Source organism: Phascolarctos cinereus, unplaced genomic scaffold (genome assembly GCF_003287225.1).
Source record: "Phascolarctos cinereus isolate Bilbo 61053 unplaced genomic scaffold, phaCin_HiC Scaffold_2;HRSCAF=192, whole genome shotgun sequence".
In the NCBI taxonomy this organism is placed as follows: Eukaryota; Metazoa; Chordata; class Mammalia; order Diprotodontia; family Phascolarctidae; genus Phascolarctos; species Phascolarctos cinereus.
Window position 1 is genome coordinate 184285925 of NW_027555625.1, and position 23621 is coordinate 184309545.

Genomic DNA, 23621 nt, shown 5'->3' on the forward strand with positions numbered 1-23621 from the left:
TAAGACATTTAAAGAAATTCACCAATAATATTTTTGATATTGCTGTGAAATATTTTTCAATGGAATTCCATTTTATACTACGAGGTATTACTTATATTTGTAAAATGTTTCACTTAGAAGAAAAAACCAATGATACATAGTTACAATTGCACATTCTTTTCCAAGACTTCCTTTAGTCTCTTTTAGCGGCTCCTGATTATATGCCTTCTTTCATTATATCCTTTATAAGCTGAATATCATCTGGTTAAAATACCCACACTCCCTTCAGTTTCTTTCTTCAAAATCTATCCCTACCTCCCCCCCCCATGTATTTGATTACTGCCCTAGTACACTAGTTCTTCTGGTATTCATATCACCTATATATTCAGTACTGTATGATTTCATCTTGTATCTTTTTCTTAGCTTTTAAATTTGTCATGGCAAAATTGTATTCCTTGGTATATTTTATGGCTCTCTGAGAACCATGTATATTCATTGTGATACATAAATAATGGAAAGGTAATAAAATATTAGGCAGTAATTTTTCGTTTAGGTGGTAAATTTTCCAAATTTCCATTAGAACCAGAGGGAATCGTGAAACCAAATCCTTAGAGCTCTACAAGTATTAGTGAATTTACTTCCAAGATTGATTAATCTCCAGCTATGAATAATTTTTATAGATCTGGGGCGTGCAGAACAGCTATGCCTGATGGACACTGGTGAAAGGGCCAGGTGGATGGATGTATAGATCATTATATCTGGACTTTTCTGGGTATCCATGAAAATTTATGACATAACCTTAAGAATTAAGGTATAACCACCAACTGTAGTGCCCATAATTTGGGTACTTCTATCAGGAAACAAACCTGTGAGTATTTCCCGAAGATTAACCCTTACACAAATCTATATGAAATCTATCCTTTATTAATATATTGTTTATGGGAGAACATGAAACCAATATAGTTTTATTGGGAGAATTTTTAAAATAGTAACTTGGATTTTCCTGAAAATGCAATAATACATGATGATCAAGTATAGGGATAATAAGTCAGATTAATGTGTGTGTGTGTGTGTGTGTGTGTGTGTGTGTGTGTGTGTGTGTGTGTGTGTGTGTAGGGTGGGGTTATTTTTTTGTTCAATGGAAACAATTGGTATATATCATAATGTCATTGTATAAGGCAGAAAGATTTTTCCTTTACCTGTTGTTGACCTGATGGTTGAGGTGATGTTAGAAGATGTCATTGCAGGAATACATTCATCATCTTGGGAGTAACCAGCCTGAATGGCTCTCAGATAACTGTGACTTCTTGTTCGGAAGCAACCAGGAAGGTCTAGGGCATCCATGGCCTGAGATTCAACTTCACTAAAGACTGATTCACACACCGATTCAAACTGCCCGTTGATCTCAGCTTCACTCATCTGGGATAAATGACAACAGTGAGTTTGATACTTGGATCTCATTGACAGGCATCTTTAATATGTTCCCAAAGGCATATAAAGTAGATATAAAGATTCATCCCATTACACTGCAGATTTTATAGACTTACACTTTCATCATAAAAAAACCATGAAATTAGCATTACATGATCTAGCAAATTTGAGAAAACAACTTCCTAGATGCATCTAAATGGTGCAATGGATAAATTACTGAACCTAGAGTCAGGAAGATTTGAGTTCAAATCCCACTTTAGACATTTATTAGCTGAGACCCTTAGCTCATCTCTTAACCTCTGTCTGCCTGTTTCTTTATCTATAAAATGGTGATAATAGCATTGATTTTCAAAGATTATTGTTGAGATAAAATGATAATACTTGTAAAGCACTCTGCAAATATTAACATGCTATATAACATGCTATTATCTATTCGTCTAAATGTTGAGGAAATTACACAAACTAAAACTTCATAAAATCCTTTTGAACCTACAAAATAAAGCTTTCAGATTGTAATTTCTGAATTTGGAGATCGAACTGTGTGTACCCCAAAGCCTAATAGAAATGATTTTGTGTTACCACAGTCAAACGATCTCTGTAAGCACTACAATCTAAGAAATACATGTAAGTTCTTATTCTTTGGATAACAGAACAGTTTATGATTAGGTCATGTATGCTGATTGCCACTGAAAGGATAGCAAGTTTGTTCTGAATTATAAGTCCATATCCCTTGGGAGAAATGAAAGCAAATGTTGGTTTGTTGTCCCCTAGCTATACACCTTTTCATTCAGAGAAGTCAGTGGGGCTGCCTCCTTATAATATTTCTGTGTTTAATTCATAGCCTAGTTTCTCAGATAAATGTGTCTTTTCCAATTTTGTGTCTCAATGAAGTATGGGATAAAATGACTTTGCAGGATGACACGATTCCAAGCTTAATGAGTTTTTGTTTATTTTTCCTACATTTGCAACGTTGAACTCAAATTTCAGGTGGTGTTTTCCTAGATTGTTTGGTGCGGTCTTTTGACTGAGTCCAAGTTTTATAGAACAAATCTTTTTATGAAGGGGATTTGTACTGTGTGGATTCAGTCAGAGGGCTGCACTTGAGGACCTAGAGGGCCACAGGTGGCCTTGAGGCTGCAGTTTCCCCACCCATATCCTAGAAGAATACCTTAAGTTTCTTTGATTGTGGTTCTGGCATTGTAGTTAACTTTGTACAGGTCTTATCTCTTCAACTAGACAATAAACTGGAAAGCAGGAACGGTTCCATGTTTCTGTGTGTCCCTTAGATTGTTAAACATAGGGACTCACACTTATCCAATTAATAATTAGTTAGTTCTTCTATTCATATCTATTTTGAAGGAACTCTCCACCCTATATCTCAAAGCCCCTACTGATTCACTGTATAATTCTAGATCCCCTAAGGGAAACATAAGTTTGTAACCTTTTCTTCAATTCAGCAGAGTCCTCTGGATGCCTTCCAATTTATCAACAAGTTTCTAAAACATGGCGGTCAGAAAAGACAATACTCCAGAGGGTCTGCAGGGCTTTCACTTCCCCAGCCCTAAAGACTATGCCTCTCAATGCAGCCTAAGATTGTGTGAGTGTGTGTGTGTGTGTGTGCTGCCACATAATATTGTTGACTCATATTGAACTTGTATACCAATAAATGTTTTTTTTCATTTAAACTGTTGTCTACCCATGATATGTCAATTATGACATTATACAGTTGAGTTTTTGAGCTTCAGTATATCTTAAATTTGTCTCAATTAAATCCAGTCTCATTTGACTCAGTTCAATAGTCTGGCTTGTTATAATTTTTTGGATCCTACCTCTGTCATCCAAATCATTAGCTATCCCTCCTAGCTTAATGTCATCTGAAAATTCAACAGACATGCCATTTATTCCTTTATCTAGATAACAATGTTGAATACTATAGAATCAAGAACACACCTCACAGGCAGGGCCATTAGAGACCTGCCTTCTTCCAGCTTGACATTACGCTATTAATAATCCCTTTTGGGGTCCAGTAGTACAATTAGTTTTGAATCCATGTAAATTTTATGTTAATTAGTCCATATCTATCCATCTTCTCTGCCAGAATATCAGGAGAGACTATCACTATTATTATTTGCTGAAATATAGGTATGTCACAATTATAGCATTTTCCTGAGCTACTGATCTTGTAACGCTATTAAAAGAAGGAAATGAAGGTAGTTGGGCAATAACTAATTAGAATGTGATTACTGTGTAGAACAGGTACTAACAAAATACTCTGAGAGATTTAAGAAACTAGCTTAACACAATTCCTGGCTCATAAAACATGCTTAAAAAATGCTTGTTGATTGACTGACTGCATTGATGGGCACCAGAGAAGGCTACCCAAAAAGGAGGTAGCATCTATTCAAGCTGACACAAAGGCCCAGATGGAGTGATAAGTGCTCCATTTTGGCTAGAAAAAATGGTGTATGAAAGGGAGTAATGAAAGAGAATACTGGAATGGGAAGCAGGGGTCAGACTAGTAGGGATGATTGTCTTGCTAGACTAGAAATTAACAATTTCAACAGAATGATACCCCCAATTCAGCTGAATGGGATTCGGATGCATAATCCTTTCCCAATACTTGTGCATTATAGACATATTACAATGATATCCTATCAGTGTTAAACTCAAATGCAGATTCCTATGTATGCTAATACCTGATGGACTTAGAAATGTATCAACAGAAAATAACAATGTAGGATAGATAAGATAGTGCTGGAGATAGCTAGATTATGAAAAAGAACTAAAAAGATGAGCAAGATGAAACAAGTGTGATGTGTTTTATTTGGTTTCAGTATATCTGAGTGTGTGTGTGTGTGTGTGTGTGTGTGTGTGTGTGTGTGTGTGTGTAGGTGTTTTAGGTGACCCAGAGGACAACAGAGATACGTGATGGGTATCTGAGAGTGATATATTCCCATTGATAATTGTGTACAAGAAATATCTTCATCAGTAGCTTGTTTCACTAAAAAAGGAGATGGGTCAGGCATGCCTCAAGTTAGGATAACGTTCTAAGGATTGACCAGATATTCTTGAAATATTAGATTCAGGAGAAAGTTGCCACTGTGCTGGGCAATTTCCGTATGGTGGATTTTTGGAAATACCTGGGCAGAAACACACAAGACAGGGTGAAGATGAATTATAGGCACATGCACACCAGTGAAATCATAGCTGCACTGACCTCTTGAAATGCATTATGTTACTGTTTTTGTTAAATTAAGCAGAGTACAACCTAGAGAAAATTATCTGGGAAAGTTACCTTGTCTACATAGCAGAAAGGCAGAGAATATATCTAAAAGCCTGGATTTTCTGGGTAAGCAATTTAGCTTAAATCCCTGGGTTGCACCTGGAGGTCACTATGGAATGACCTGAAGGTACTGTGAAAATGATGAGAAAGAAGTATTTTGTGTTATATTTCATTTTGCATTATTGGTTAGAGAGAGCAGAGGATAGGTGACCCAAAGGTCAGTGGAAGGATTTTATTTTATTTTTTAATAGCCAGGGAATGAGAGTTATCTGTATTTATTATCCTTAAATGGCCTGGGGGAGTGAGTAAACCAGATACTAGGTAATATGGCAGAAAGATATAGGACTGGAAGTTAGAACATTTTCAGTCCTTGACTTACCTCAGGCTATCTGGGAGACCTCGTATAGGTCTCTTTATCTCTGTGTGCCTCAGTTTCCTCATCTGTAAAACCAGGAAGTTGGACTAAATAATCTTCCAAGTCTCTTTTTGTTCTAAAAGTGTCTCAGATATTTTAGGCTTAACAAAGATCTATCCCTTCAATCAATTGATCAATCAAAGATTTATTAAGTGCTTACTATATGCTAGGTGCTATATTAGGTTCTGGGAATACAAAGAAAAAAGTGAAACATTTCCTACTCTCAAGGGGCTTACATTCTATTAGCTATAGGTAGACAGGAGGAGGTTCACAGGGGAGGCAACATGTGCACATATGAACATATGGAAATAAAGGAAAAAAATGAAAGGTAATTTTTCGAAGGGGGAACAGAGAGGAATTGGGAGATGGAGGAATTAGGAAGTATGCAGGAGTGGTGCGTGATTTGAGTTTTGAAGCAAATTTAGAGATTCAATGAAGCTGAAATAGCAACTTGGTGACTTAGTGGATAGAATACTGGGCCTCAAGTCAGACAGGCATAAGTTCAAATCTGGCCTCATAACTTATTAGGTCTGTGACCCTGCGCAAGTCACTTAATCTGTATTTGCCTCAGTTTCCTTATCTGTAAAATGGAGATAATAATAAAACCTACTTCCCTGGGTTGTTGTGAGAAACAAGTGAGATAACAATTGTAAAATGCTAAGCACAATGCCTGGCATATAGTAAGTATTATGTAAATGTTAGCTATTGTTAGCTATGATTATTAATAATTTGAGACCATGAAAAGACTACTCATTAACTAGAAACTATACCTGTGATTTTGTAGAGATAGGAGAATAGGCATATAGCTTATGAGTTAACTGATACAGTATTCTTTTGATTACTTTTTTGGCATTAAAATTGTTCCAGATTTTTTCCTGTGCTTTTGATATCTTCCTCTCTTTCAGATGCCTTGTCCCTGAATGCCCCTAAAATTGTGTCACCTCCAGTACAGATCTCCTTTATGTATACTTGGGCAAATTTGTCTATTTTTCTTGTTTTTATTTCCTCTATTGCCATTTCTACCTCCTCTATAAGCATCTCAATTACTGTGCTATTAGGGTCCAAGTGTGGCTACAGTTTTTTGAAATGATTTTTGAAAGATTTGTCCATTTTACTTCTGTCTCAAATCTTTCCATTTTTATTCTTGAATGCTCTTAGGATGACTTTGCTTAGTTGGATATCTTGCCAAGGTTTCTTTAGCCTGAATTTACCCTCCGCCATTTCTCTCTGCTTAATGAGATGATATCACTCATAGTGATCCAGTACTTTTCTTTGTAAGATTTTATGAACAGGTTTACGTTCTAACCTGGTTTGGCATTTGGCAGTTAACTCTTCAGTCAATCAGTAAACATTTATTAAGCACAAACAAGAATATACATACACACACAGGGGCAGAAAGAGAGAGAGAGAGGAGGGTAGATAGATAGAAAGACACATATAAATAGAATAAATTGGAAGTTATCAATTGTTGGCAAGCAATTAAAAAGTTTCTTTTTTTAAACTAAGGTGTTTTCTAGACTCTTGTGGTCTCCTTATTGTGGCAATTAATTTATGTTGGTTTAACCTCTCAATGAAATTATTATGGTTGGTGCCAATGTCATTTCTGTAGTCCATCTCTCATTTTAAAATTTTCAGTAATTTCTTTAAACAATTTAGGCTTCATCTTGTTAACTGTATATTATATTTTTCTTCTTTTTTATTATTCATTCTTATCTTAGCTCTGTCAAGTCGTTGGACTGATGGTACATTGATAGCTGACTCAGGAATAATTCCCATGTCACTAATGAGTCTTTTCCTGTCTATTAAAATATAATCAATTTAATTCTTTGTGTGCTATTTGACTGAAGGATGTACAGAATTCAAGCTTCCATTGTACTTATTCTTTGTTGATGAAAAACATTTGATTTAGTAGAACTTAAAGCTGCATTACAGGGTCTTATACCACAAGGTGTCTCTTTTCTACATATCAAAATCATTCAAGACTCCTGGACATACAAAACAGAAATAAACCTATTCAGTAGCCCCCATATAATACAACATCAGGTGATACATAAAATAAAATGAGTCACATTCATCCAAGTATGACTGTGTTGGAGGAAATCAAAGTACTTTTGTGTATTGTCTTTCCCCATTAGATTGTAAACTTCTTGAGGGCAGAGACTTTGTTTTTCTCATTTGTATACTTAGCTTTTAGTACAGTGCCTGATACATAGTAGGTAATTAATAAGTGTTTATTGACTATTGACTAAATCCAGAGAAAAGTCCAAGTTGAGGAAGATTCTTCATGGGATGATAAGATACTCCAGGTACTCCCCTTTGTGGATGACATTGTACTGATTACATCAAGCCCTAAGACTTTGTAGCTGGAATAGATCTATAATCACTCAAACAAGTTTTGCTCTGTCCATCCACACAAGAAGACCGAACAGATGAAGGATGTCTATTATACAGATTGCAGCATGCATTTGAAAGGATGCCCTATGGAGATTGTCCAACATTATGCATATCTGGGAGGGAGGGTATGGATAGACAATGATATAGTCTCAGAATTGAAAAGGAGGAGCCAGTATGATTGCTTGCAGCATATTCCAGAGCCTTAACTGACTCCAACATTTCTACTAAAACAAAGACCCATCTTTTTAATACTGACATTTTACCTTTGTTGCTATATGGCAGAGATACCTGACTGGAATACCTAACTAAAGATCATTATTAAATTAAGGGTAAAGTGCCAGTGAGTGGTAGGTGTGAGCTAGCTGCAATATATAACCAATAAGGAAATGAAGAGGAGTAAAGAATGCTATAATAAAACAGTATGACAGGAAAAGAAGGTGGTTTGGCCTTGTGACAAAAGTAGAGGATGACGGGTGAGCAGAGTGGTCAGCTGATGTCCTTGCGATGTCAGGACAAATGTAGAAAAAGCCTCAAGCACCTCGGGTGGACTCCCTGTGTTGAACTTTTGGGATAGCACAGACAGAATTGACAGGAATGGAGAGTGTTGCAATGTACACCACTGGAGGGCACTTCCAGATTAAGATCACAGATTCATTTGAGTATTCTTCACAGTGAAGTGAAGGAATTCCTCATACATTGAACACCTGGATGACAAATGATTTTCTTGAATGGCTCAGAGGGGGAAGTAGATTGATGCAAGGGGAATTAAAGAGGAAGATGGCTTTCCCAAGGACAAAGGTAAATGAGAAGGTTCATAGCTCTCAGAGACAGAAAGTAGCTTAGTGGTAGCTAAAGGGGAAATCACTGGCAATATTAGCCATAGAGATATATGGGGGTGGTGTATAAAGGGATATAGTAAGGGATTCAGCTGGAGAAGGATGCTGATGCTTGAACTATTCATCAACATTCTGCAGTTACAGATCATAATTTCAAGTTAGGCAGTCAGTCAACAAATATTTATTAAGTACTTATTATGTGCTAGGCACTGTGCTAAGTGCTAGGTTAATTTTAAGCTTCTCTGGTAACATATGGAAGGAGTCATGGTGTCTTGAGAAGTGTGGAGTATTTCTCTTTGTTTATATGTTTTGAGCTTTTCTTGGGAATTCAGCTGCATTTGGTTCTCAGCATATCTATATATCTGTATCTCTCTGTAGACATATATATTTACACATGGGCGCTCTCTGAAGAGCAGTACTTAGGGGTTGTCTGCTCTTTTCTATGCAACGATGAAAGTGACTAAAGTGTTGGTTTTTTTAAATTTTAATATTTTATTTAGGTAATCCAAAGTTCAAGGGAAGGATGCATAGTAGTATTTGGGCAACATATTATCAATGTTGTTCATGTGCAAGGAGTGGTACAGAAGATATTACCAAGTACATGTATGAGCAAAATGAGGATGGGCCACCCACATGACCTTGGGTAAGTCACATAACTTCTTCTAATCTTAGTTTCCTTATCTGTAAATTGGGAATAATAATAAGACCTATCTCTTAGTGTGGGTGAGGACCAGATGAAATACACCAGGACGCTAGTGTTCACCAAAGTATTTTGTCCAAGACAATAATATACCCAAATTGAGGTGTTCTCATCCCTTGACATATAATAGTTCTGTCAGAGTACTTAGGCCCCAAGTTTTTGGGTGGAAATAACACCCAAGACCAGGTTTTGTGAGAACTGTATTTGGGAAAAGGAGTCTGACATCAGAATTGATTTAGTAGGGCAAGTATATCTTCTCATACACATTTGAATTGGTGCAAATTTTCTGTTTTCATGCAGATGTTTGGCCCTAGATAGCCTTAAAGCCTATGATCTTCTCATAGAATTTTAGTCATATCACCTCTAGCTAACTAGTCATCAAAATCAATATGAAGCCTTTAGTCTATAGTTGAAAACATGACCACCCTTGGACCATGTTACTCTCTGTCTCTATATTCCCAGTGAGGTATAAATGTTCATACAAAAGTCTCAGAGTACTTGAAAAGAAAAAAAAAGTGAGTGCATCTGTTTTCTAAATATTGTTAACAAAAGCAACTTGAAAAAGATCACAATAGAACTGGTATCCCTGGAGCCTGAATTTAGCATTCTTGATGTAGAGTCTTTGGGAAAACTTTCTTGCAAACTCACCATAAGTTCAGAATATCTTTCTCTTTTAAGGTAACAAAAACACAAAACTTTTTGGTATCTCAAATTTATTTTTTCAAAACAAGAGACTAGGTTCCAAATGCGGCTTATTCTTATATGATTGACTCCATTTTCAATTTTTGGTGTTCCATGGATTAAGATTTCTTTTGTTACAAGTATGAGTAGAGTACTACCTAAGGGAACTCACTGCATTCTAGCAGACAATTCCATCTGGATTTGCTAAGAAAATGCTCTTTTAATTCTCTTGTTTGGTAGAACATGGGAAGTTTGGAAGAGTATGTATGGTTTTGCCTCAAAGTTATAGACGCATCTAAAAACTATGCAATCAGGATATAAATAAGAAAACAAGTGACCAGAAGCCGAGATTAAAGCATTTCTGCAAAAAGAAAGAAATAAGAAGTCCTTTGATGGATAATTTATCAGTAATGTTAGCAAGCCAATCTCTTAAAATATCATTAAAAACTCACACAAACCTAGAACACAAAGAATGTCATACCCCTATAAACCAACACAAGAAATCATATGTAGTTTTTCATATCAACATATATCCATCTATTATCAACTTCTTATTTTCTGTATCAGAATAAATTAAAGATGATAGGGGCTATAAATTTAAAGTTGTAATCAATTAAGTATGTATAAAATATTTTACTCTGGAATGATGTTATAATGGCAATGTAGTGTATAGTGGAAAGAACGATAAATTTGGGGTCCGAAGACCTGGGTTTGAGTCTTATCTTTGACACCTTCTACGTGTGTTATTTCAGGCAGGTTACTTTATCCCTCTAGACCTTGGTTTCTTCATCTGTAATATGAGAGAACTGGACTTGAGGATCAATAAATTCCCTTCTAGCTCTAAATATTCTCACCTTACAAAAGGAGAATATTATAAAAGATTATATGTGAACTATGGAAGAATATTAATGTAACTTTTCTTAGGAAAAAATATCTAAGAAGAACAAACAGAAAGACAATGTTATTAAAAATTAATCTTTAAAATCTTAATTCATTAACAAATAGTACTTGACTTTTCAGCAATAGAATATCAGCTCCCTGAGGGGAGGGACTATTTTTGTGTATATATGTTTATATTCCTAAAGTATAGTTCTTGGCAAATGATAAATCCTTAAGCATTATTTGTTTAATTGAAAGCTTAAAAGTAATTTGAAATAGAAAAAAAAATTGATTTCTTTTCTTAATTGGTACCCCAGTATTGAAAGAATATTTAACTATATCCAAATATTTTGGGTAAAATTGATACTTATAGTTCTGAAGGAGTAGGTTCTCTGAATAGACCTGACAGCTAAGTAACTTGAAGTCAGTAAATGAGTTAATCCCATATGCCACTTCTGTTTTGGTCCAATAGGAAAAGGGCTGAAAGGAAAAAAGAAATGAAGTGCCATGTGAACATTCTGGACTGGACTGACTTTTCCTACTCTGTGCATGTTAATAGTTTTAGGGGATTTAGGAAGAAATATTAGGATAAAGACTTTGATGAACAAGGGACAAAGAATTTTGCAGCTTCAGGGACTAGTGAAGAATGTAATTTATGCAATATATTACATAATGTATATGCAAACATAAATTCTGTTTGACTGCTTAGCTACTTAAGTCCAGAGTAGCTTAGATCAGAGAGGCACCAGGCATACTTCCAGTGCAAGGGCTTGGAGTCCCAGTGGGATTTGGTTAGCGGGTATCTAAGGGCTTAGATCTAGGAAAGCTGACTTTGCTTCTTTAACTTGAAGTTCTCTTCTTTATTTCATCATGCTATGGTGGTGGCTCTAGGTTTACAAAGGCTTTACTAAGAGAACATCATGGACACATGCTGAATGGGTTCTGTAGTAAAGGGGCCACAGAAATAAATGTGGGCACATAAAGATGTATGTAGGAGTTGGCAGAGATCTTACAGCTAGAGCCCTAGATAGCATTGACAAGTGGGACCATGTCCTCGAATGCCCAGACCACTTGGAGCCCAGCATCAGATTCACTTACACTATTTATTCTAACAGTCAATAATAAGAGATAAAGCAGTCAAGATGAAAAATAAGATTAGATTATATAACAGCAACAGCAACAACAATATAATAATAATAACCTTACTCTTGGTAAGGGGCTTTCTAGTTTTCAGAGTGCTTTAAAACATTTAAAAATTTGATCTTCACAAGAAGATCACTTGTAAGAACACACTGGGGATATCCCCATTTTACAGATGAGCAGACACGCTTTGCAAGGTTAAGTGAATCTCTAAAGGCTTTTAGCTAACACTGTATGTTATAAAGCTGGGACTAGAATCTAGGTCTCATGACCCCCAACGTAGTGCTATTTCTAGTATAATGCACTGCTTATTAAACTAAATGGAAAGAATCACACAGTCTAAGTAGCTCAGCTGCCATTCAGTCCAATCCATACTTGAACAAAAATCCTCCCTTTTTGAGGGTAAGCCACAGAAACTAAGCAAGGCAACTGAACCATCAGTTGCAAAGGTCAAGAACTGATTAGGTAAGAGAGGGAACAGTTCCCCAAACCATTCTCCTTGGAGAGGTAGACGGCTAAGAGGAAGGAGAGCACAAAGAATACCTCCACGGAGTATCCACCTAACATATCCTCTATAGGGTAACGTTGTAGAACTGAATGTGTTGAATGTAAAGTGCAAGAAATACAGAGTTGGTTGTACAAAAGTTGATTTCTTCTTTTAAACTTTGGGAAACAGGGCCAGAGAAGAAAGTTGCTTTGGTCCTGAGGACAGTCACAGTAAAACCCCAATGTCAATTCCATATGGTCTGTTCCACCTGGACTCATAGGATCTTGTGCAAAATGCATGGTAAAAATTGAGAATGTGAATTGTAAAGCTTTCCTGGACAGTATATCTCAAATTGTTATCATTTTCCAATCTTTTCATCACAAATATTTGAGAAAAATATCTTTAAAGCCTATGACAGGATTTGGACTTTGTATAAGTTACAAAGACTATCTATACCTGGGATATATCAAAGCAAGTTTGTGATTCCCTAAGGAACTTGCAGTATGAATGGGAAATTGGACATTGTAGCTCTGGTATGTTGAGACCATGTAGCATTCACTGAAGTGTCAGTATTGAAATTAATTCCAAATTAATTTCCAAATTTCAAGCAGGATACTGCAAGAAACAAGTTGGGATTCAATACATACTCTCATTAACTGTCCATATAAACTCTGCAGAGACTTGCAAGGGGATAAAAACAAGAAGTTCCAGTGAACATCATAAGATCACTAATTGCTCAACCTCCTAACTGGATCCTAAGGTATTTGACTTTCAAGGCTCCCCCAGGACCAAAGGAATGGAAGGACAGGTAGTATGAAACTCAGCAAGAAGAAAGTCGTGTTCTTATGGAGTGAGTGGGATGTTGATTGCTATCCTTCATGCTCAAAGAAGAAAAATTACATCATTATGTTGTGGTCAAGGTACAGTGTGTCCAGCTGTGGCTGATCAGACCAATGTGAGTTCAGAAGGCTCTACCACAGGTTGGGCACAAATAGTCCATATGAACATTTGGAGTGGAGATGTCTAAATTTGTGCATCTCATGTTTCTTTTGAGGTACTGCGATTCTGCTTTGGTCATAGGGCCCAGCACCTTCTTTGATGAGGGCATGCCATGGTTGGGCAGTCCTGTTCCAGTGTCTCCCAAGTCTCACAATCAATTGCAGAGTTCTTCAGAGAGACTTTGAAAGTGTCCTTGTATTGCTTCTTCTGACTTCCGTGTGAGCGCTTTCCTTGTATGAGTTCTCTGTAAAGTAACTTTTAGGCAAATGTACATTTGGCATTTGGGCTACATGACCAGCCCCAGAGTTGTGCTCTCTCCAGTAGAGTGTGAATGATTGGCAGTTCAGCTTGAGAAAGGACCTCTGTTCAGTACCTTATCTTGCCAGGTGATCTTCAGAATCTTCCTCAGACAATTCAAATGGAAATGGTTTGGTTTCCTGCCATGATGCTGGTATCATAGGCATACAATAGTGAAGTCAGCACAATGGCTCAGTAGATCTTCAGTTTGGTAGGTAACCTAATACTTTTTCTCTCCCACGTTTACTTTCAGAGCCTCCCAAACACTGAGCTAGCTCTGGTAATGCATGCATCAACCTCATCATCTATGTCTATATGCTTAGAAAGTGTACTGTAAAGGCCAGGGAACTTATCCCAGCATTAAAAATTTCTCTGTTTGTTTCACATACGGATGATGAAGTGATGGTCGAACCATCACTTCTTTTTGGTGTTGTCAGGACAAAATTAGCACAAGCAGCAAAAAATCAATCCAAACTTTATTGCATCTCAGCCTCAGAGGCTTCACTGAGTGAGCAATCATCTGTCAATAAAAAGTTGTGCACCAACTTTCCCTACACTTTAGTCTTGGCTTGTAGCCTTTTCAAATTGAAATAATTTAACATCAGTGTGGTAGCTGACCTTAATATCATTTTCATCTTCATTGAAGGCATTGCTCACTCAATGAAGCCTCTAAGGCTGAGATGCAATAAAGTTTGGATTGATTTTTTGCTGCTTGTGCAAAAGCATGGAGGTGGGAGATAGAGTGTCATGAGTGAGAAACAGGGAGAAAGCCAGTTTGGTTGAATCACCAAGTGTAGGTAAGGGAATAATGTCCAATTAGGCTGAAAAGAAGGATTGCAGCCAGCTGATGTAGGGCTTTAAAAACTAAACTGAGGAGTTTATTTTTAATTGTAGAGAGTATAGTTTAACCCCTGGAGATGGTTGATTAAGGGAATGACATGGTCAGATCTGCACGTAAGGAAAATTACTTTGTCAGTGGTATACAGAATATACTGCAGTGTTGAGAGACTTGAGACGGGGAGACCAATTAGGAGATTATTGAGAATGGATTAAAATAAGAGGTAGTTGTGTGGGTAAAGAATTGCTCAGATGTGAGAGATGTTATGAAAGTAGAAATGGCAAAATTTGAGAACTGATTGCATATCTAGGATGAGGATCAGTAAGCAGTCTAGGATAATGCCAAGGTTACTGACCTGAAATACTGGAAGGCTGGAGTGTCTTTGAGAAATTTATAGGAAGGGAAGGTATGGGGAAAGGGAAGATAAGGAGTTCACTTTTAGATATGTTCATTTTAAGATGTCTACTAGATATCCAGTTTGAGATTTCTAATAGGTAATTAGTTATCTGAGACTGAGGGAGAGGCCAGGGCTAGATAAATAGATCTGGGAGTCATATGCATAGAACTGATAAGTTAAGACTGTTGGGCCTAATGAGGGAGGGAGGAAGGGAGGGAAGGAGAGAGAGAGAGAGAGAGAGAGAAGAGAGAGAGAGAGAGAGAGAGAGACTATTGGGGAACACTTGCAGAGGGTGTGATGTGGATGATAAGCCATGTAAAGATCCTGAACAGTGGTCAGATAGGTAGGAGGCAAACCAGGAAGGAGTAGTGTCACAAAAAACCTAAGAGAAAATCCAGGAGGAATGGGTAGTTAACAGTGTCAAATGCAGCAGATAACTTGAGAAGGTTTAGTAATGATAAAAGACCATCAGATGTGGCAATTAAGAGATTATTCACAATTTAGGAGGGAGCAGTTTCAGTTGAGTGAAAAGGATGAAAGTTAGATTTTAAAGGGTCAAGGAGTGAGAGAGGAGGAAATGGAAGCAGGAGTATAAACAACTTTTTAAAAGGAGTTTGGCTAGCACAGAGAGATATAGGACAGTAGCTTGAGGGTATGATGGAATCTAGTGAAGGTTTTCGAGGATAAGGGAGACCAAATGTTTGAAGGCATTAGAGAAGGAATCAACTGATAGGAAGATGTTAAAGATTGGAAGGGGTGGTGATTGAGGATTCAACCCATTGAAGAAGATAGGATGGGTTGAGATCAAGTGCACATATAGAAGGGTTGGCATTGACAAGGGAGAGGATCACTTCTGGTTTTTGTTTGTTTTTTAGGCAACTGGGGTTAAGTGACTTGCCTAGGGTCACACAACTAGTAAGTGTCAAGTGTTTGGTCTGAGGCTGGAATTGAACTCAGGTCCTCCTGACTTCAGGGCTGGTGCTCTATCCACTGCACCATCTAACTGCTCCAAGAAGATCCCTTCTGTCAGAAAGCAGGGGAAAGGATTAGAGTGGGAAATGATGTCAAGAGTTCTTGGATGAAGTCAGTGAAAAAGGAAGGCTCTTACATTGAATAGCCTCAATTTTTTAGAAAAGTAAAGTAAGAGGCAAGGTATAGATTGTAATCAATTAGAAGTATAGCTGATAGCTTTGGACTTCCTCAGAAAATATGTCAAATACATATATGAACATTGTTTCATTGAATCAATATTTCTTGCTTTACTTGTCTGCAGATGACTGGCATAGTCAAAGAAGTGATGAGAGTGAAAAGCAAGGTAGTGATTCTAAAAATCCTAAGTTCCAACCAACAAAAATTATTTTATTGCTAAGTCAATGGCAAAAGTTGAAGCTGCACAGTGGAGTATTGTGTCAGTCTATGAATGATACCATGCATGGACCAAGAAGCAACTGGGAGCTACTCAGAGCATACTGTCCAATAGTCATAAATGCTTTACATTATGACTTTGAACATAAGGGTCAAGAAGGGACCCAGAGCTAGAAAGAAACAGATTTTATTGACTTAAAGTGGCTGTAGATGTTACCAAGAATTGTGAAACTTTTGCCAGATGTGTACAAAGAAATATGTTGTCAACTTATGCCACGTATCTGGAGAAAATAGACACCAGCAATCCTTTGAAAAGTTCCCATATTGCTTTTCAGTCTTTATAAGTAAATAGTAAAAATGCCATATTTTAGTGGTATGATCACCACAAGGTATGGATATCCAACCAGAAACCAGAAATAATCTATTATTGCCAAAGGATTTTTTTGGGTAAAGTATTTTTCAGTGTATGCATTCTCTGCTAGGATCTACTCTGACCAAGGGAGACACTTTGAAAGCAAGCTGCTCAAGAAGATGTTGGCCTTGGCAAGTACAAAACAATCTAGAGATACTAAAAATCCACATGGAAAATCATATACTGAACATTTCAACAACACCCTGTTGAATATCATGGTAACCCAGGAACCAAAACATAAAACTTAGTGATGTCAACATATATCATTTCTAGTATATGCATACAATTCCACAAGGAATGAAACTATATATCATACATCAACATGTGTCATTTCAAGTATGTGCATACAATTCTACAAGGAATATACATCATACTTGCTTATGTTGGGAGAGAAATATGTTTACCTAATAACTTTTGTTTTGGAAGCTCATATGAAGAAGGTATTACAACTACTTACACCCAATATGTCTCAGTTGAGAAAGAAGCTTACCAACTAGTCATGGTTTCAGCTCAGAAGATCTGTGACAGAAATAAAAGATGGTATGATACTAGAGTTTATTGTCAAGACCTTTAAGAAGGAGACAGAGTTCTGTTGAGAAACCTTGTCATTCAAAGGACTCACAAGTTATCTATCTGATGGAAGGCTAACCCATGCAAAGTTGAGAGAGTGGACAGCTTGTCTCTTTACAAAATAGCTACAGAGAATAGAAGGTGTAATATCAAGACTATTCATAACAATCACCTCTTGCCTATAGGGAAATCAGTTGAACACTCAACTCGGCAAATGTGGAGCAGAAGAAACTGTTTACCAGCTGCATGCAGTCTGGACCAGCTATAGACTCTGAAAATGATAACTCTAGTGAAGGAGATTATGTGTACTCTTATAGGGCAAGGGAATTGAAGCCATAGGCAATGCCTTAATTGCTGACAGTTGTTACAGAGACTCTTAGGATACAAAAACAACCCATAAAACACAAAATACTGATAGCCAACCTGATTCTGCTGTCATTCTAAGTATATGCATACAAATGTATAATAATTCTGATAGTCATCCTATAACATCTACTAGCTCAGATGTTGGAGTAGGGAGAACAGTCAGTGAAAAGGGAAATACACTTATTAGTTGCCAGACTACAATGTAACAGGTTACGGGGAAACTTGAAGACATACTTAGCCACATAGTGAGGTGACAATAGAGATTTCACATGTGAAATATGCGTTATTTGTAATTGCATATATTTATTTTTGAACATGTTAATTACTGCATGTTGGGTATACTTGTTTATTATTTTGCCGTTATATTCACTTAACTGTTTTATATTCATTTTATAGCAAGATTTATTATTCTTTTGCTTATGGTTTGTTTGCATATTATGCTAATTCTTAGAGTGAAGCTGTATTTTTATATAGGCCTACTATAGTGTTATCGTTGCAGCTTTGTTTTATTAATTAGCCATGCTTTGCTTTCTTATGAGTACTTGCTGTGCGCTACAGATATTTATGTATAGGAGTTGCACATATACTATGGACTGCATGTAACTTAGGTGTGTTGTCACTGTCATTTTGTCAGGTGATTGATTCTCTTTATAAGATTATGTCTATTACATGTACTGTTAAAGTTTGATTCTTTTGTTTTCAGTGATACCATATATTTGTTATCTCTGATGATAGGAAAATCACCTTTGTAATTTTAAAGCACTGATTCTGTATAGTTATAGATTTCATGCTTATTCTAGATGATTTTTATAAGAGACTGCAAAGAGTTTTAGCTCAGAAGAGTAATGTCACTCTGGTTCTGCCCAAGTCTGGTATGGTTTTCTTGATGGGTAGGGTTGTGACCTTAGTTGCATACGTGTAAGACCACATAATTCCTGATTAACTAAGAGAACACTAAGCCTCAATGTTGCATGACTGGAATAATCACTTATTTCAGTTGGTTGGATATACACTTTGAGAAAGGACCTTGAGATACATAGGTCAAGAGAAAAGTGAGATGTGGACTTTTGAATAGCATTCTAACGAGAGCCCTCCCCTTCCCCCTACCCCCAAGAGTTACAGATACATAAAGGAGTATGTGTCAACCCTCCTTCCCCTATCATGTCTTTTGGCTGCTGAAAAGTGTCTCACCTTTGGTGAAATCATTCTCTCATAGTTTGAGCTGAGATCTTATCTTACTCCCAACTGAAGAGTTCATTTACTCTTATGCATTGTTTCATTTATTTTAATCTGTATAACTTCTCTGCTTTCTTTTTTCCTGTTTTCCTTGATAAAGAGGTTTACTATTTATTTGAAATGGTCTTTTGTGTAACCAGCCTTTAGTAAGAAGGGCCCAAGGTGGTGAGTGTAAGATAAGGAGAATCTGATCCCTTGAGAGCAATCAAGGAAGTGGCTTTCATTTTGAACCACCTAGACATATTTGAAATGTGATAGATAGACATAATTTAGCCTATTACCCCCTTGGAGATAGGAGAGATCAGTTAACCTTGAAGGTCCTGGTTCCTGTTTTCTGCTCTCGCTACCCTCCCAGTTAGGTTGCTGGTACTTCCAGCATGGTCCTCCTCCTGCAAAGGTATGATACTTTCCAGATCACATCTATGAATTCCACCCATAAACCACAACTTTTTAATCTAGACACACAGCATGAAACATATATAATGTGTCCCCAAAATCTTAGTATAGTTTTAAGCTATACTCTTAAATTTTAGGCTTTATGTAAGCTTTAATAGCTTAAAGCTGCACTACGACTTTTGGGACATACCATATATCCACCTCAGAGATAACATGACCTCAATATCCTTCACCATCCTGGTTGCTTGACAACAAAGTGCTGATATAGCTAAGTTATATTTAGATTATAATTATTTCTATTTTTCCATCTATATTAACTCAAATTCTTGATTATAAAAAGGGTTTAGAAATAAAAAGTTTCCTCTCCCCACCCCTCCCCACTTCCTGTGCAGCTTTCTTTCCTTACACATCCAATATCACGTCTCTCCCATTAATAGAAATAAAAAGATAAAATCCCATAGAACCTGCTGCTTTCTAGCTCTGGCCAGCACACTCTTGGAAAGTAAAGTGTGGGGGCAGCTAGGTGGTGCAGTGGATAGAATACCGGCCCTGCAGTCAGAAGGACCTGAGTTCAAATCCACCCTCAGACCAAACACTTGACACTTACTAGCTGTGTGATCCTGGGCAAGTCACTTAACCCCAACTGTCCAAAAGGAAAAGAAAGTAAAGTGTGGCAACAGTTTTATTTCAGCTAAGAGCTTAACTTTTATTGAGAATAACTAAGGCAGCATGGTAAAATGGAAAGGAGTAGAAAATCTGGTTCCAAGTCCCTGCTGAGCCACTTACTAGCTGTGTCACACTGGCCAGGCAGATCCTTCATTTGTATTTCCTCAACTGTAAAATGGGGATAAAAATTCTTGCCCTGTTTTGCTCACAGAACAGCTATGAGCACAAAGTGAGGTTTTGAGGTCACAGGATTTTATTGTTGGAAGGGACCTTGGAAATACCTAGTCTAGTATGTATCTGAATGGGAATCCCCATTGGAATATCCCAAATAAGTGATCTATTCAGTCTCTGCTGAAAGAACTCTAATGATAAAGAACTCACTACCTCCTAAGAGAGCCCATCCCCCTTTTAGATAGCTCTGATTGTTAGGACATTTTCTTTACATTGAGCTGAAATGTACATTCTCTACAACTTCTTCCCTATCTGTCCAAGTTCTGGCCTCTGAAGCTGAATACAAGGCTATTTCTGCTTCTACATAATAGTCCTTCAAATATGCCAAGATAACTATCTTGTCCCTCTAAAATTTTTCTTCAACAGATGTCTTCTGAAAGTACTTTGAAAATTGTAAAGCACCATGTAAGATGTAATTAATTAATTAAATTAACATTTACAGTTGTATTAACAGTCATCTCTTTCCCACAGCCAAACAAGTCAGTGACTAGTCAACTTGCTGGCGATAGGCCTCTTGATACTTAGCTAGGCTGGTTGTTACCTAACAGCGACAAATTCATTGCCAGTATTATAGCTGAGGCCATTCTAGTTTCGAAAGACTTACCAGAGCCCTGGACTATACTGGCATAACCTTCAGGAGACCAGGGACACCTCTATAAGACAATGAGGCATGAAAATCATAATCATTACATTGCTGTAAGCCATAATGAGTTAGGCTATGATCCCTGGAAATGAAAGCAAGCTCATCAGGAAAGGCCTGCACTAAAATGAAAATATGATACTAGAAATTCCGAATCTTTTAACTATGTATATTATAATGGATGATTTTAAAAAAGCAAAATATTAATCCATATAAACAGATACATTAAAAAAATCCTCTAAAAATGGCATTACAGTGAGACCAGGTTCTCATGTTTTCTAATCCATAATTGCTAAAGCTTATCTGGAAACCAGTTTTGAAGCTAGAGGGAAGGAAGGAGTTTTGCCTTAAGCTTTAGAATTGAAAGAGCCCAATGTCTTTGCAGAAAGTCCAAAGTTAAACATACACACACACACACACACACACACACACCGAGTAAGTCAAAAACTCCACTACTTATTAAACAATCTGGTTGTGTTGAAATGGCAAATAAGGTAACAGGTAAGTTTGTGAAACCTAAGAATTAAAAGGAAAATTGCTGTGATCTACAGTTGGCTCTGAAAGAACAAAAAGAATGCATTGCTGAGACTGAGACATCCTAAGACAGGAGAACTGACCTGATTGGCTATTCATGAGGAATAAAAGAACGCCCACTCCAGCATCTTTGCCAAGAAAACCCCAAATGTGATCACAGAGAGTTGGATATGACTGAAAATGACTGAACAACAATCACACACACACATAAAGTACAAGGGCTAAGAAAAGCTTCTAAGACTAGAAATCTTGTATTAAGTTTCAAGGCACATTTTGATTTTTAAAAAATAATCCAATAGGGGGGCAGCTAGGTGGCGCAGCAGACAGAACACTGGTCCTGAAGTCAGGAGGACCTGAGTTCAAATGTGACCTCTGACACTTGACACTTACTAGCTGTGTGACCTTGGGCAAGTTACTTAATCCTGTTGCCTACCCTGCCCCGAAATCCAATAATTGGTTAGTAATTACTTCCACAGATGCTTGCATCATTGAGCTTAAGATAGAAATAATTTGCTTCACAGTAAAGCAAGACATCTTATTGAATTTAGTGGAAGGAACACTGGGTTTTGAGTCAAATGAGTTAGGCTCAGAACCTATCTACCACTTACTTGCTTTGTAACCTTGTGTGCATTACCTTGCCTCTCTGGACCTGCTTCTTCATCTGTAAAATGAGAGAATTGACCCTAATGATTTTTAAGGTTCCTTAAAACCCTAAATCCTACAAACCATCTTTAGGGGAACATTTCCCCAGGTTTATTCTGCATGATTCTTAGTCCCCAGAGACATTTATAATTAAATTAAGAAGAAGACATATTTCCTATACAGGAGGGATTGAACACAAGGAAATTATTTGCATTTAAGGGAATAAAGTACAAGGATCAAAACTCTTGGGGAGGAATTTAGATTACCAAAGGGCTGAGCCAGAGGGATAGTGTCCATCACATTAGACATACATACATACTCTGAATCTGTATCATCAGTTCATTTGACTTTCTGTCAGTCAGTTAATAAACATTTATTAAGGCCCTCCTATGTGATAGGCACTGTGCTAAGCACTGAAGCATTGTACTAAACCTTCTAAAACCAGAGGTTTTACCTTAATGCTGGAAAAGGCCAAATGGTGATATAACTTCTATGAAAGAAGGGGATACAACTAATTTTAGGACTCCTTGGGCCCTAGTATTCCACTATCCTGCGGGGATTGAAGATAGTTGGTGAAGTGTCTCTGGCCCTGAGATACCAGAACTTAAGAAACAACCATTTTTTCAACAAGCTTTTTTTACTCTTCTGCATAACACAGCCTCCCACTCTTATCTTCCTACTCACCCCCATTATCTCATAGGGAGATCATGGGGCTCCATTAGATTTAAAGCTAGAAGGAGCTTTAAAAGTAATCAAGGCCAACCCTCTCATTTTATAGATGAGGAAACTAAAACCCAGAAAGGTGATAACTTCCTCAAGGTCACACAAGTGGCAAAGCTGGATGTCCAGGTGCCCTGACTCCAAACCTACCACTTCTTCCCCTCCATCCTTCTGGCTTGTCTTTCATAGTTTAGGGGGGGAAAAAAGATGAGCAAAAGAACTACTCTGTTGTAGAAATCAGCTAGGTAGGGGTAGGGAGTTTAGGAAAGAAGATGGGGCTCCCATAAATGGAAAAAGCATAGGACAGGTAGGGGCTGTGCTCCAGAAAGTTTTGGCGTGGTCTGTATACTTAATTGAATTAACAACAACAACAACACTTCAGGATGAGGAAGCTAAGAAAGGAAACTTGGTAGAAAACGCTCAGTTGTTCTCTCTGAAACTTGAGGGCTTGTTATTCATAGAATCAAAAACAAAAGTTTAGGGGTGCTTTTCAAAACAAGGCCAGATTGTTAGATCTAGCAGTACTCTGAGAAAAGTCAATAGAGAATGAGTCATCATTAAGAGGAACAGAGAGAAATGGCCTGGGTGGTTAAATAGGTTGTCAGTAACTTTCTGAGTTTTCTATTTGTGGCATTAAGAATATCAACAGAATTTTTACTTAATGGTCTGCAAGAAATGCCCCTAAGCTAAAAGCAGGATTTTTTTTTTAAATTGGCAAGTGAATATTATTGGAGCTTTATCACTTCCTTTTCTTTCTTGAATATTTAAGACCATAATGCCCAAATACACACCATACTTTCCTATCTCTGTGTTTTTGTAATTTGATGCTTCCTGTACCCAGAAAGCCCTCCTTCTATTGATTTACAGCGCTGAAATCCTTCCCATCATCCAAAGTCTGCATCAAATGCGACCTTGTCCATAAAAATATTCTTGATCCCCCTAATGTTATTTATTCTTTTTAGGAAGAGCTCATGTCTAAAGATTGAGAGTCAAAGAAAGTATACTTGGAAAATCAGGGTTAAATATGTTAAATAGGTTAAATAGAGACTGATAACAATTAAGTGCCTAGCACAGTACCTGGCACATA

The 23621-nt window shown here is 37.2% G+C and overlaps 1 protein-coding gene across 2 annotated transcripts in view; it reads right to left on the minus strand.

The window, feature by feature from the left end:
• Positions 1 to 23621, minus strand: part of DLGAP2 (DLG associated protein 2) — a 1185476-nt gene that overhangs the window by 89147 nt on the left and 1072708 nt on the right. For both annotated transcript variants that reach the window (XM_020973015.2, XM_020973016.2), the window contains exon 8: positions 1179 to 1398. In XM_020973015.2, coding sequence (XP_020828674.1) covers positions 1179 to 1398 — 220 coding nt within the window. The remainder of the gene's footprint in view (positions 1 to 1178; positions 1399 to 23621) is intronic.